Source organism: Benincasa hispida, chromosome 1 (genome assembly GCF_027475165.1).
Source record: "Benincasa hispida cultivar pf3 chromosome 1, pf3_genome.v1.1, whole genome shotgun sequence".
NCBI classification, from domain to species: domain Eukaryota; kingdom Viridiplantae; phylum Streptophyta; class Magnoliopsida; order Cucurbitales; family Cucurbitaceae; genus Benincasa; species Benincasa hispida.
Window position 1 is genome coordinate 93,543,276 of NC_143478.1, and position 13,058 is coordinate 93,556,333.

A 13,058-nucleotide genomic window follows, 5' to 3' on the forward strand; every position below is an offset into this window, starting at 1 on the left:
TAAATTTTGTTTCTTGCATCTTTGAGCTTTGATTTAATTAGATTTGTGTTTGTGAATGAATTGACACTCTAGTCACCATGCATGTCTTTTACTATAGATTTTAGCTTGAATATTATCTCATATTTCATCTTGTTTTAATTGCCAAGTAACAAGGTTGAATCCATGTATGTTTGAGATACGGTGTATCCATAGATCTTTCATGCATACTCAATTTAGGTTCAAAGAAATCGGTTAATCAAATTCAACTATCCAATTGATTAATCGTCACAGGAAAACCTTAATCTTGACGAAAATGTTTGAGGATTATATGGACGTTATCGAATCTAGTAGGAAGACAACATTTAGTTTAATTAGGACATTAGTCTTAATTAATAGTTAGGATGCTTGTTTGGCTTTTCCAACAAGTTAGTAGTTCGAATGCATTGGTTAAGCTGAGTGAGTCGATTATATGCTTGCTAATCAAATGTATGTTTAATTTTGAGATTCAATGATCAAATGACATCAAATTACCATTTGCTCCTAGACAAGATAATTCATTTATATTACATTTACCTGCTATCTTTATTTTCGTGCACTTTATTTTCTACATTTTTCTCTATCCACACAAAACCCCCTCATTTACCGCTTTAATTAGGAAATTATCTTGGTGAAATAATTATTGTGCTTCTCTATGGATCAACTCAGCCTTGCCGTCAATATTACTCAGTAGATCGGTAATTATAAATATTATTTGATCGTAAGATCTCGCTATAAGTTCTTGCTGTTGGGCTGTAGTAGTCATTGGTAATGGCCGACGAGTAAAGTCATTGAAAACATTGGAGGGAGGGAGAGTTGGGGTGAGTTGATTAAAATAATCAACTCAACTCCACCAACATCTAATAAGTAACCTATTGTGACATTATCTACTTATGAGACAGAATATGTTGTTGCAGCTTTATGTGTTTCACATTCAATTTGGTTAAGGAATTTGCTGAAGATAGTTGAAATTCTGCAAGCTGATGCAATTGTGATCCATGTAGATAATAAATCAAAAATTGTTCTAGTGAACAATCCAATATTCTATGATCGTAGTGAGCATATTGATATAATATTTCACTTTATCAAAGATTACATTTCAAGGAAGAATGTTCAAGTTGAATATATGAAAACTAAAGATCAAATCGCAGATATTTTCACGAAGTCGCTCAAAATTGATTTGTTAACAAGTTGAGAACTCTATTTGGAGTTTTCATAAAACATGTTTAAGGAGGATGTCGAAAGTTAAAGCATGTTTTTAATTCAAGATATAAGCTACACATGAATTAAGTTAAAGGATGTTGAAAATTCAAGCATATGTTTTAACTCAAGATAAGTTATACATGAATTAAGATATTTGAGAGTTAAGTACATTAATAGATGAAAGTTAGTAGACTCATGTATGGGAGAGTTAGACACGTTCATGAATTGAAGTCTAGGACTTTAAATGTTTCATGTGTTTATATAAGTGACTAATTTTATTTCCTCTCAAATATTCTTTTGTTGATTATGAATTATTTGTAAATGTCCATCACATGCTTCCAATATTATTTTTAAAAAAAAAAGAGAAAAAAAAAAAAAGAACTTCAAAAACATGGTAATCAAAACTTTGAAAGAGTTTAACAACACACAAGCTACAAGTCAAAACACTAAACAAAATTTCACAAAACAACAACATTTTGAGCAGAACTTCCATTAGAATAATAATTCATGTATGGGAAAAATTAGGCCTAAAACTACCCAGTATTACTCCAATATGTTGATGTTGATGAGAAATTATTGGGAACTTGTCTCAATCCTTGAACAACTGAAAGTTGTCACTCATTTCCTCACTAATACTATTTCCATGACTTGATCCTGCTACTGATCAAAACCAAGCAGATCAAGAAAATTAGTAACAGTACTAGGTTAAATTACAAGTTTAATTATTTAATTAATTATTACAATTCTACACGATTTCGTTTAATACGAAAGTTCCACAACCTGAATTACTTGGTCGGATGCCACAAGGATTTTGACAATTTTGACAATGGCATGCTTCAGTGCAAGGAACTCCTGCCTTTAAAAATAAAAATTACAAGACTCAATTTAATTAGTTGTATACAAGATATATATTATGGTTTAATTTTACAAAAAGAAAAATAATCTCACAAACAATTGTTTTGAAACTGAACCTGAAAGCATGGACAATATTTTTTCCGACACTTTGAATGGATGCAGTTGCATCCTCTTCTTTCTGAAGATGAAGCTATTGTTTTCCTTTCCTTTACCTGCATATAAAATTAATATTTAGAAAAGTTATGGCTGTTTTCAAATATATCCAATTGAGCTAACTTATTTACCAATATAACAAAATGTCCTTGTTTATTAATATTTATCACTGAATAGATTATAGTAGTCTATCAGTGTCTTGATATTTTACTAAACTCGTGAGAAACGCAAAATTTGTGAGGTAATGAAAACATTTTAAAACAATATTAATATGAAGTAATTAAAATGATTATATATATTTATTGTAAAGAATTACGAACCTTTTTTGTAGCAAAAGCCGAGGGATTGTGTGATAGAATCTGTTGTTTTACAACCTCAACTGTGTCCTCATACAAACGATTGTTGAAGCAATCCGTACAGCCACAATCTTCGCCGCAATACATACCACTTGTAAAGCATTCGCAAGATCTGCATAACTAAATACCGTAATTACTTTTTTAAATTTCACTTAATTATATGTGTTAAGCGTGTGCGTGTGTGGGTACGTGTGTTTCACTTACAGATCTAGACACTCGCTTTTCGTACAATTACAACGCGGCCCTGAGATAGGTTTATTTTCCTCTTCCACTTTTGATTTCTCCCTACAATTAATATAATAAATAATAGAAAAATTTTTATAGATAAAAAAAATGTCAAACCATCTACCAAAGTAGAAAAAAAATGTTGATAGACACTAATAGATTTCTATTAGTTTAAGATTAAATTTTGTAATTTTGGGTAAATAATTTCTTGTATTTTTCTATTTTTTGAAAATCTCTCTTAATTATAGTATAATAATAAAAATAAAAAATAAATAAATATGTAGAAATAAGAGAAAATTTGACCTCTTTCTTTTGGAGCTACTGCAATTGTTCACCGAATCCGTGGAGACATCTGAAGACATTTGATTATTTCTTACGTCATTATTAGGATTTTCATTTTTATTTTTGCTCTCGAAATTCAAATATGGAACATCGTCCCAGTTTTGATACTTAACACCTTCGTTTTTCTGCAAAATTAAAAAATAGGCCCATAAAAATGTGAAAACTAATTAATTTGGTACTAAAATTAATAATAAATAGTAATGTATATATATTTAATTAATTGATAGTTGTTGCCCGATTTTTTATATAAAATGAAGGGTGTAAAACTTAGAATGTTAATTATTTTGAAAAAAAAAAATTGTGTTAATTATTTTGAAAAAAAATGAGTTTAATTTTGAAAATATGTTTAATGTAATCACCTCAACAGGCAGCTCAGCACAAATATTTCGAGTCTCATGGAAATAGCTCATATTGAAGTGATCATAACCAATTGCAGCTTCTCTATGGTTGCTGATGACCCAAAGTGTACATGCAAAATTACCAAAAATAATACCTATTATTATAATTAATACTTTAAACCAGAGAATAACTTAATACATTCAATTCTGTTATGGGCTACGTAGCTTATTTTTTATAAATTCCGATTATTTTAGTACTTTCAATTTCTCTTCATTCTTATACTTTAAAAAGTTACTATTTAATTTATATTTATAAATAATATACGTAATTAAAATTTGTTGTGTACACTAAAGTGAATCACAACAAAAAGTATGGAGATCAAAATAAGATTTATATCGACTTAATAATTACCTCTAAAAAAATATAGTAAGAAAAATTGAAGGTTCGATGATGGTATTAAAAATCAAGGAAAAATACATTTTTTATATTGTTTAGTTTTTATTTGGTCTCTATGTTTCAAAATATTACACTTTATTTTTGAGCTTTTTAGTTTCGTTTCAACTATTTTCTGGATTTCAATATGTATACTTTTCAATCTGATCTTTTTTTTATTAAAAAACTCTCACTTTCAATCTTTTGTGTCAATGTCAATTTATTAATTTAAACAAACTAAATAATTATAAGTTTAAGAGAAAAAATGTAATATTTTAAAATTTATAGATCAGATAAAAATTTATAAACTCAAAATTCAAAACAAAAATAGGGAAATTTTGATAGATGTAAAAAATGTCAAACTATTTACAGAAATAGTAAAAAAACATATTGATAGATTTCTATCAGTTTCTATTACTCATAGATACTAATAGTCTTTTATCAGCCTCTATTAAAGAATATTAAAATTTTGTTATTTTGTATAAATAATTTCCTTTATTTTTTTATTTTTAAAAATCTCCCATAAAAATATAACAATTTGAAACTAAGAAACCAAATAAAACCTGTGCTTAAACCCTAAAGACTAAAAGAATATTTTTCTTCAAAAATAATTAATTGTGAACTATTTTATTTTCATAAAATCGTTTATTGGATTTTCCGAAATTAGGAAAATGTATATTTAATACCTTGGCGCGTGATCTCCACGAGAATACATGGTCGAAGGAGGTCGAGTGGGCAATGACCTCTCAGAGTCGTCTATCCTAAGCTTATCAAAATGGTGAAGATTATTAATCAAATCCATATAATCAAAGTCCTGAAATTCAAGAAAAACAATTGTATTAAAAAATAATAATATAGTTAAAAAAATAATTTTAAAATTAAGAAATTAAATTATTGAAGCTTAACCAAAAAGTGTGAGGGCCAAATTTGAATGCTGCCAAATTTAGATCTTTGACTAGAAAGATATTTTAATAGATATTAGATGATATATAGTTATCTAAACGGTTAATTAATTATTTAATTTTTCTAAGAAAAACCAATAATTTGGTTATAAAATTGTTTTAGAGTTTTAAAAATTAAGTTTATTTTTTCTCATCTTTTCTTTAGTATAAGAATTGAATTTTTATCAGATTTCAAAAACAAAAACAAATTTTAAAAAATTATTTTTTTTAGTTTTTCAAAACCTAACTTGGTTTTTTAAAATATGGATAAAAAAGTAGATAACAAAGCATGAAATTTAGAGGTGGAATGAGTGTTTGCAAGCTTAATTGTCAAAAATTAAAACTAAAAACTAAAAACTAAAATCTTAGTCTTCCAATAACAAAAACAACTTTTTAAAAGTTATTTTTAAAAAAATTTCAAAATGTGATCTGGTCTTTTAAACCATTAGTAAAAAGTAGATAACAAATGAAAAAATTTTGATGTGAGAATAAATTGTTATTGAGAGGAGCTGTAGTTTTCAATTTTTTTATTTTTTATTTTTTTTGAAATTTTGTTAAGAATTCAACTCTCTTACTTAAAAAAAATAGAATCCATGATAAAAAATGGAGATGGAATAAGTTTAATTTCAAAAATCAAAAGTCAAATAATTATCAAAGGAAGCTTTTAACATTTCAATAATATCTTTAAAAAATATTAAGTTTAGGATCACTACTTGTTACTGATGTGTTTCTTTTTTTTTTATTATTCATACATTTTTAAAAATCAAATCAAGTTTTCAAAATTAATGAATAAAGATTTTTTTTCCCCTTTTTGAACTTCAGATAAATTAAAATATAATGTTTTTTTAAGGAAAGATATGAAAGTCGGTGTAAAACATAATGAAAAAACAAGTCCAATTCATAGATCATTAACTAATACCCATTATAATCATTCGAGCTTTGATTTTTTAAGGAAAAAGAATATTCTTTTTTCTCTAAATTTGAGGTCTAGTTTGTATTTGGTATTTAGATTTTAAAAATATTATATATTTAGTTTTTAAATCTTGAGTTTAATTTTAATTTTATCCTTGATATTACAGTTTTCTTTCAATTTATTCCCTTAAATTTTAAATTTTATAATTTTAACCTCAAATTTGTACTAAAAACTTTTTTTTAATTAATTATAGTTAATTAAGTTTCACTATTTCCATCACTTTTAAAATTAAATTTAAAATTTTACTTCATAATAATCGTAAATTAATTAAGAGACATCGACGTTAATAATTGAAAGCGAGTATTCATTGAAAAAATGTTAAAAATGTAAAATCTCGAAATCTTGAGACAAAATTGAAACAAAACTCAAATCTCAAGAATAAATTGCAACATTTAAAATTTAGGGGCTAAATTAAAACCAAATTTAAAACTAAGAATTAAATATAAAACATTTTGAAACCTAAAGTCCAAATAGAAACTAGATCCAAAATCTAGGGACTAAAAAGGTTATTTTTGTATTTAAAAAAAATTAACTTATAAATATTTACTTTTAAAGAGTGATATAAAAAACCCAAGTACTTAAAAACTAAAAATAAAAATTAAACTTATTTTTGTTTTAAAATTTTAGTTAAGAAAAAAAAATTGCAACCAAAATTAGAGTTGAATACAAAACTACAATCATAATCATAAATACTAAAATGTAAAAAGAATCACATTCACAAGCAAAACTAATTTTTCTACAAACATCCCTATCCAATCAACAAGGGTATATAAGTGCATGTCATTGTAAGTAGAAAATATTCTCAATTTAGAAAAACACAGAAAATGCATTAATTAAATATTTAGGAAGATTACAAATTATAAAACTAGAATGATTTATAGAAAGTAAAATAAAAATAGAGAGAACTCATACCTCAAAAATCCTAAGCTCTGAATGAGTAGAAGATGCAAGGTGTTTGGAAGACATTATGAATTGAGAGCAAAATCTTAGATATAACATAAAACAAAAACAATATAAAGTAAGTGAAAGTAATTTGGTAAATATTTCCCTAAAGTAATGTTCAATAATATTTCTTTATTATAATCTGAAAACAATCACAAGGAAGAACAAAATGATTAAATTGAAGAAGATCATATAATACTTTATTCACTAATGCTTGTAGGATTATTGTCTCACAAAATAATCTCTTCAGTTATTAAAGAAGGTCATATCAAGATTACTTCAAGAAATTATGTAATTTGAGAGAATTAAAAAAAAAAAAAAAAAAAGAAAAAGAAAAAGAAAAGGAATTTCAAACCTTTGTTGTAGATGCTGAATTTAGCAAGATTTGTAGGATGAAATTATTGACAAAAAGCAAAGAATATGATTAAAGGATGAAACTGAGGGATTATTATGGAAGAAGAAAGGAAAAGAATAAGGGAATTATGGGAGATGATGAAAATGAAAATAATAAGGGAGGGAATTATTTTTTATAATTGGGCCATCATTGGGCTTGGGCCTTGGGTTTTAATTTGATTTATTTTGGCCCAAAATTATTAAACCCTTCAAAAACCCTACCTCTATTCGGAGGACACTGTGACTGCGTTAATCTTACCCGTCTGTAACCGGTTCTCCGTTACCGACCTTGTTAAGTCTCAAACAAAACAGCGACTCTTCCCGTTCAATCATCTTCCAATATTTCCTGAATCGCCGTCTCTCCCGAAGGCCGATGGGGTATTTTTGTTCATCAATCTCCGACGCCGAGTTGTTCTTGGGATCCGATCGATGTATACAATCGAGGGGGCGTAGGAACATTGCTGATCAAGGTCAGTTTGCTTTTATTTTTATTTCAGATATCATCTTTGCAATCATTTAACTAGTTCGAGGCTTTAATGCAAATAGAAATGTCATATATGATTTGTTTGTTTGATTGGAAGTTGTCACGTCACGACACCACAAAAGTCATATAAAGTATATGAAATTTCAGTTCCCCTGATTTGGTTTGGGCTTTCAACTTTGTGTTGTATTGAAAATCTTGAATTGTTTGTTGATCATGTTTTATGTTGAAAGGATTTAGATTGGATTCTGTTACTTTTGGTTATTGTGTAATTTATAGTACTTGAGATAAACCTGTTCTCCCCATGGATTCTATTGCTTTCCACATTAAGTCATGAGGAAGAGATTTTTGAGCTGTAGACTGTAGGTGTCAGGTAGTTTCTTGAGTTTCCAATTTACATGTAGATATTGTATTTGAGCTGTAGAGACTCTAGTTGTGGAAATGATTAAACGCACCATTAATTTATTTACTTTGCAAAATTCATGGTAAGTACATTCAACAAAATTCTACAAACCTATTTCCTGCCTTAAAATCCTTGCAGATGGCTATCACCAGAACACATCAGGATTTGGTTGATATGTGTTCTTCGAATGAGTATTTACTTCGGTATCTTTGCCCGACAAGTGCCAAGAAGGGAACAAGTTAATATCAAGCAGGATTCTTGACTTTTCCAGCATGGTGCTCTAACCAAGCCAAAATATGTGTTGAAGAGAAACACTCAGGTAAAGCCCCCTGAATCATTTAGCTGTATAAATAGCATTTTAGAAGTCCACATAAAATAGCATTTCAACTAATTAATCATGTAATAAAATGTTAATAACAGCAAGCATTGGTACCACTATCAACATGAAAGCCAATGAAAAATAAAAGTCAAAAGTGCTTTCTAAACCATAAGTACTGGCTCTTAAATTCCTCACATTCTACTCACAAAGATATATGCTTCCTAGATAAATGCTTCCCATGCACCACCTATCAACAGTTCAAAATGAGGCACCATATTATAATACAGCCTAGTACAAGCTTTGCCAGTCAACTTTTATAATATGTATGTCATCTTAAAACTCAAGGGTGTGCATTAAAATTAAGTCAAAATTTCTTATCTTGTTGAAGAAAAGGATAGCTGCGTGGGATAAATGGAAGATAGGGAAACTTGAACATTGTTCCATGATTTCCAAATGGTTTACAAATAAATCAAAGTCACCCCTATAATTATAATCCTCTACCTCCATTTCTTTTCATTTTAGTCTCGATTTCCTTAGCCGTTCATCATCTCACCGTGCATGTCTGGATCAAATTGTCTCATTCTATTGGTGACTCTTGTCTTTGTTTCAATCACCTGCAGTTTGCTGACGGTATATTGTTCTTTTCTAGTTTTGACTTCAAAACCTTGGATAATCTTTTTGATATTATCACGATATTTCAATTTTCCTCTGGACTAAAAATTAACTTTGCCAAGAGCGAGTTTTTGGGAACTCATATTGACAAATCAGAAATGGGCCGTTTGATGGTGAAATTTGGTTGCAAGTGGGGTCTTTGCTTTGGCCTTCTATATATCTTGGGCTGTTGTTATTGAGAGAGTCAAGCATTGCAATTTAGCTCTCTAAACAAAATAGATTTTAGGTTCTTACATAAGGATAATGTTCTTTGGCATAAACTCACTGTTGCTAAATATCATTCTTCCAAGGTAGAATTGTCATTTGGCCTAAGACAGTTCAAGGAGGTTCTACAAATCAACTTGGCAGTTCTTTTGTTTCACCATTGGTCTTGTTGCTAGTCTTGTTCAGATGTCTTGGTAATGGTTAGTCAACATTTTGGCATCATTCTTGGCTAACTTGAGGGTCCTTGTTATGGTCCTCCTCGCCTCTATCGGTTATCTACTCAACCTACTTCGATTGCAGAAGTGTGGATTGTTTCTTATGCTGCATGGGACTTGCCTTCAACACAATTTAAATGAGTGACCAAGTTCTTATTTTCTCTACTAGGTCAGCATCTGGACTTTCAATGGCTCTTGGTCTTGCTCTTTGATTCATCCAACATCTTTACAGTTTACGCTATCTAAAATTGATATTTCAATACGACAAGTTTTCACTACTAATGAATCTACATTGTGCCTGAAGTGTGGTAGACAAATCGATTCTAAAGATAAAAATTATCGAAAAAAAAGGTCAATAATCAAAATGATTCAGTTAAGAATATGGATATTTCAGAAAAAAATCTTAAATATGAGTACTCATTTGAAGAAAATGAGGATAATAATGAGATCTCAATAAATTATATGTCATGATAGAAAAGGAAGGAACCGAATTTATATAAGTTGACAACATGTTTTGCATATAATGTTACTCATGATATTATTAATGAAAATGAGTATGATGTACTTAAATATATTGAAAAATGTGGACATAGAAATGATTGACTTATGTAGAAAGAAACAATCCAAAAGAAATAAACTCATTTTCAAATCGTGAGAACTACTAGTAAGACATTAGAGAATATTAGACATGTGGGATACAAATGATGAGTATTTGTAAGAAAAACAAATAGTGTAAGGTTACAAGGTAGAAAACGAGATAGATTCCACAATAATTCTTGCAATGGATTGGTATTGATTATGAGTAGACATATTTTCTAATGGTGGATGTAACACCAGGAGATATCTAATTAACATACATCATAAGGATGTAGTCATACAACATTTTCATGAGTCTTTTAATAATGATATTTATTTATAAAAATCCATGAATGATTAAAGTTACCAGAATCATATAATTCAAATTTTAAAGCATTATATATACATATATATATATATATCACAAAGATTCTAATAAAACATTCCTAATGAATGCAGTTTAATCATTTGATCAAATATTTGTTGAAATAAGGGTACAAAATTAACCCTATTTTTCAATATGATATTATAAGAAATTATAGTCAATATTTGCTATATATATGTTGATAATTTGAATATATAATAAAAACTCTCGATGATTTTAAAGGCAATAAAGTTTCTAAAGGATAACATTTTTGCATGATGCTTTATTCGATCTCCAGAAATGAATAGGATTGCTGTTTCATGACCCAATCGATTTTTCCCTATGGTTGGTTCATTGGAGCGAAACTCTAGAACCTAAAAGAGGGGTTACACTTAAAAGAATTGTTAAGCAAGTTAACACATTTTGGACCAAACAATGGTGATGGTTAGTTATAGTGACAAAGAGTTGTTTTTGTCTAATGGTTGAGAATGTCTCATTTTAGTGAAGGGGCACATGATCACCCTGCAGTGATTGTTGTCATGTCTCACTAAAACATCATTACAAAATAGATGTCATTTAGGATACATTATACTATTTTGCTAGAATTGATTGGTTGTCTTGTTGGTTTAATGCAAATAAACTAATAATAAATAATTTGTATGGTTTCAGCAAACGTTTTTCACTATGACTTCGGCAACATTAAATTTATTCGTCATTGAAAAATTAACGAGCGAAAACTACGCTTCATGGAAAAACACGATCAACACAATTCTAATAATTGATGACTTTCGTTTCGTCATGATGGAGGACTGTTCTCCCATTCCAGCTCCCAATGCTTCTTGAAATGTTCGAGAAACATACGAGCGTTGGACACAGGCAAACGAAAAGGCCTAAGCATATATCTTGGCTAGTCTTTCTGAAGTCTTGGCCAAGAAGCATGAGCTCATGCTTACAACCCGTGAGATCATGGAGTCCCTGAAAGGAATGTTTGGACAACCGTCTGCACAGCTTAGGCATGACGCTCTCAAACACATTTTTAATGCTCGTATACAAGAAGGGGTATCTATTCGAGAACATGTTCTCAACATGATGGTTTACTTCAACATGACAGAGATGAATGAGTACGTCATCGATGAAGTCAGTCGGGTTAGCTTCATTTTGGAATCTTTACCTGAAAGTTTCTTTCACTTCCTTAGCAATGTTGTTTTGAATAGGATTGACTATAACCTAACCATCCTCCTTAACGAGCTATAGACCATTTAGTCCTTGATGAAAAGTAAAGGACAAAAGGGTGAAGCAAATGTTGTTTCATCCTAAGTTCCACAAAGGTTCGACTTCTAGGACTAAGTTTGTACCTTCTTTCTCTAGCAATAAAAAGTGGAAGAAGAAGAAAGGTGGAAAGGGGAAAACTAACCCACCGGTCGCTACTCAAAAGAAAGCCAATGTTGCAAAGGAAATCTGTTTCCATTGCAACCAAGATGGCCATTGAAAGAAGAACTACCACAAGTACTTGGCAGAAAAGAATAAGGTCAAACAAGGTAAATGTGATTTGCTTGTATCGGAAACATGTTTAGTAGAGAATGATGATTCTTCCTGTATTATAGATTCTAGCGCCACTAACCACGTTTATTCTTCATTTCAGGGAATTAGTTCATGGTGGCAACTTGATGCTTGTGAGATAACGATGCGAGTTGGAACTGGGCACGTCGTCTTGGCTATGGCAGTGGGAAGTCTCCAGTTAACGTTACAAAATAAATTCATTTTATTAGAAAATGTATATGTAGTTCCTGATTTAAAAAGGAATCCAATTTCTGTAAAGTGTTTTCTTGAACAATCGTACTAATATCAACTTTATTGTAAATAAAGTGTTTTATTTCAAAAAAATTGTGTTGATATTTGGGTAGCTCAACATGAAAACAACCTTTATGTGCTAAGACCGTTAGCAACTAAGGCACTCCATAACACTGAAATGTTTAAAATTGCGGTAGCTCAACATAAAAGACTTAAAATTTCTCCTAAAGAAAATGTCCAACTTTGGCATCTAAGATTATGACACATTAATCTCAATAAGATTTAGAGATTGGTGAATAATGGACTTCAAAGTGAGTTACCTGTGTGTTAGTCATGCCTTAAAGGCAAAATGACTAAAAGATCCTTTACTGGAAAAGGTCATAGAGCCAAAGAACTTCTAGAGCTGGTACATTCAGACATCTGTAGTCTGATGAATGTAAAAGCTAGGGGAGGTTATGAATATTTCATCACTTTTACTGATGATTATTTAAGATATGGGTATATTTATTTAATGCAACATAAGTCTAAATCTTTTAGAAAGTTCAAAGAATTCAAGGCTAAAGTTGAAAATGCATTAAGTAAAACAATAAAGACATTTTGATATGATCGAGGTAGAGAGTTTATGGATCTAACATTCCAAAACTATTTGATAGAACATGGAATTGTATCCCAACTCTCGCACCTGGTATACCTCAGCAAAATGGTGTATCCGAAAGGAGGAATCGAACCCGTTGGACATGGTTCGGTCTATGATGAGTTACGCTTCCTTACCTGACTCCTTTTGGGGTTATGTAGTGGAGACTGTAGCGTATATTTTGAATTTGTTCCATTCAAGAGTGTTACCAAAATACCTTTGGAGTATGG

At 29.7% G+C, this 13,058-nt stretch overlaps 1 protein-coding gene and 1 long non-coding RNA gene across 3 annotated transcripts; one reads left to right on the forward strand and one right to left on the reverse strand.

Moving 5' to 3' along the window:
* Window positions 1–801: 801 nt before the first annotated feature.
* Window positions 802–7,252, reverse strand: LOC120070250 (uncharacterized). The gene is made up of 10 exons (XM_039022141.2): window positions 7,132–7,252; window positions 6,747–6,819; window positions 4,607–4,734; window positions 3,509–3,599; window positions 3,111–3,274; window positions 2,787–2,867; window positions 2,547–2,694; window positions 2,190–2,285; window positions 1,999–2,074; window positions 802–1,878 (listed from the first exon to the last, which is right to left on the reverse strand). Exons 2-10 carry the CDS (start codon window positions 6,798–6,800, stop codon window positions 1,808–1,810), a joined length of 909 nt encoding a protein of 302 aa, XP_038878069.2. The 5' UTR covers window positions 6,801–6,819; window positions 7,132–7,252; the 3' UTR covers window positions 802–1,807.
* Window positions 7,253–7,409: 157 nt separating this feature from the next.
* On the forward strand, window positions 7,410–12,287 carry LOC120073217 (uncharacterized). Of its 2 annotated transcripts, XR_016527734.1 has the most exons (4): window positions 7,410–7,639; window positions 8,192–8,372; window positions 8,993–11,941; window positions 12,046–12,287. It is a non-coding gene; the product is annotated as an uncharacterized LOC120073217 (long non-coding RNA). The 2 variants fall into 2 exon arrangements; XR_016527736.1 differs by lacking the exon at window positions 8,993–11,941.
* Window positions 12,288–13,058: the final 771 nt, after the last annotated feature.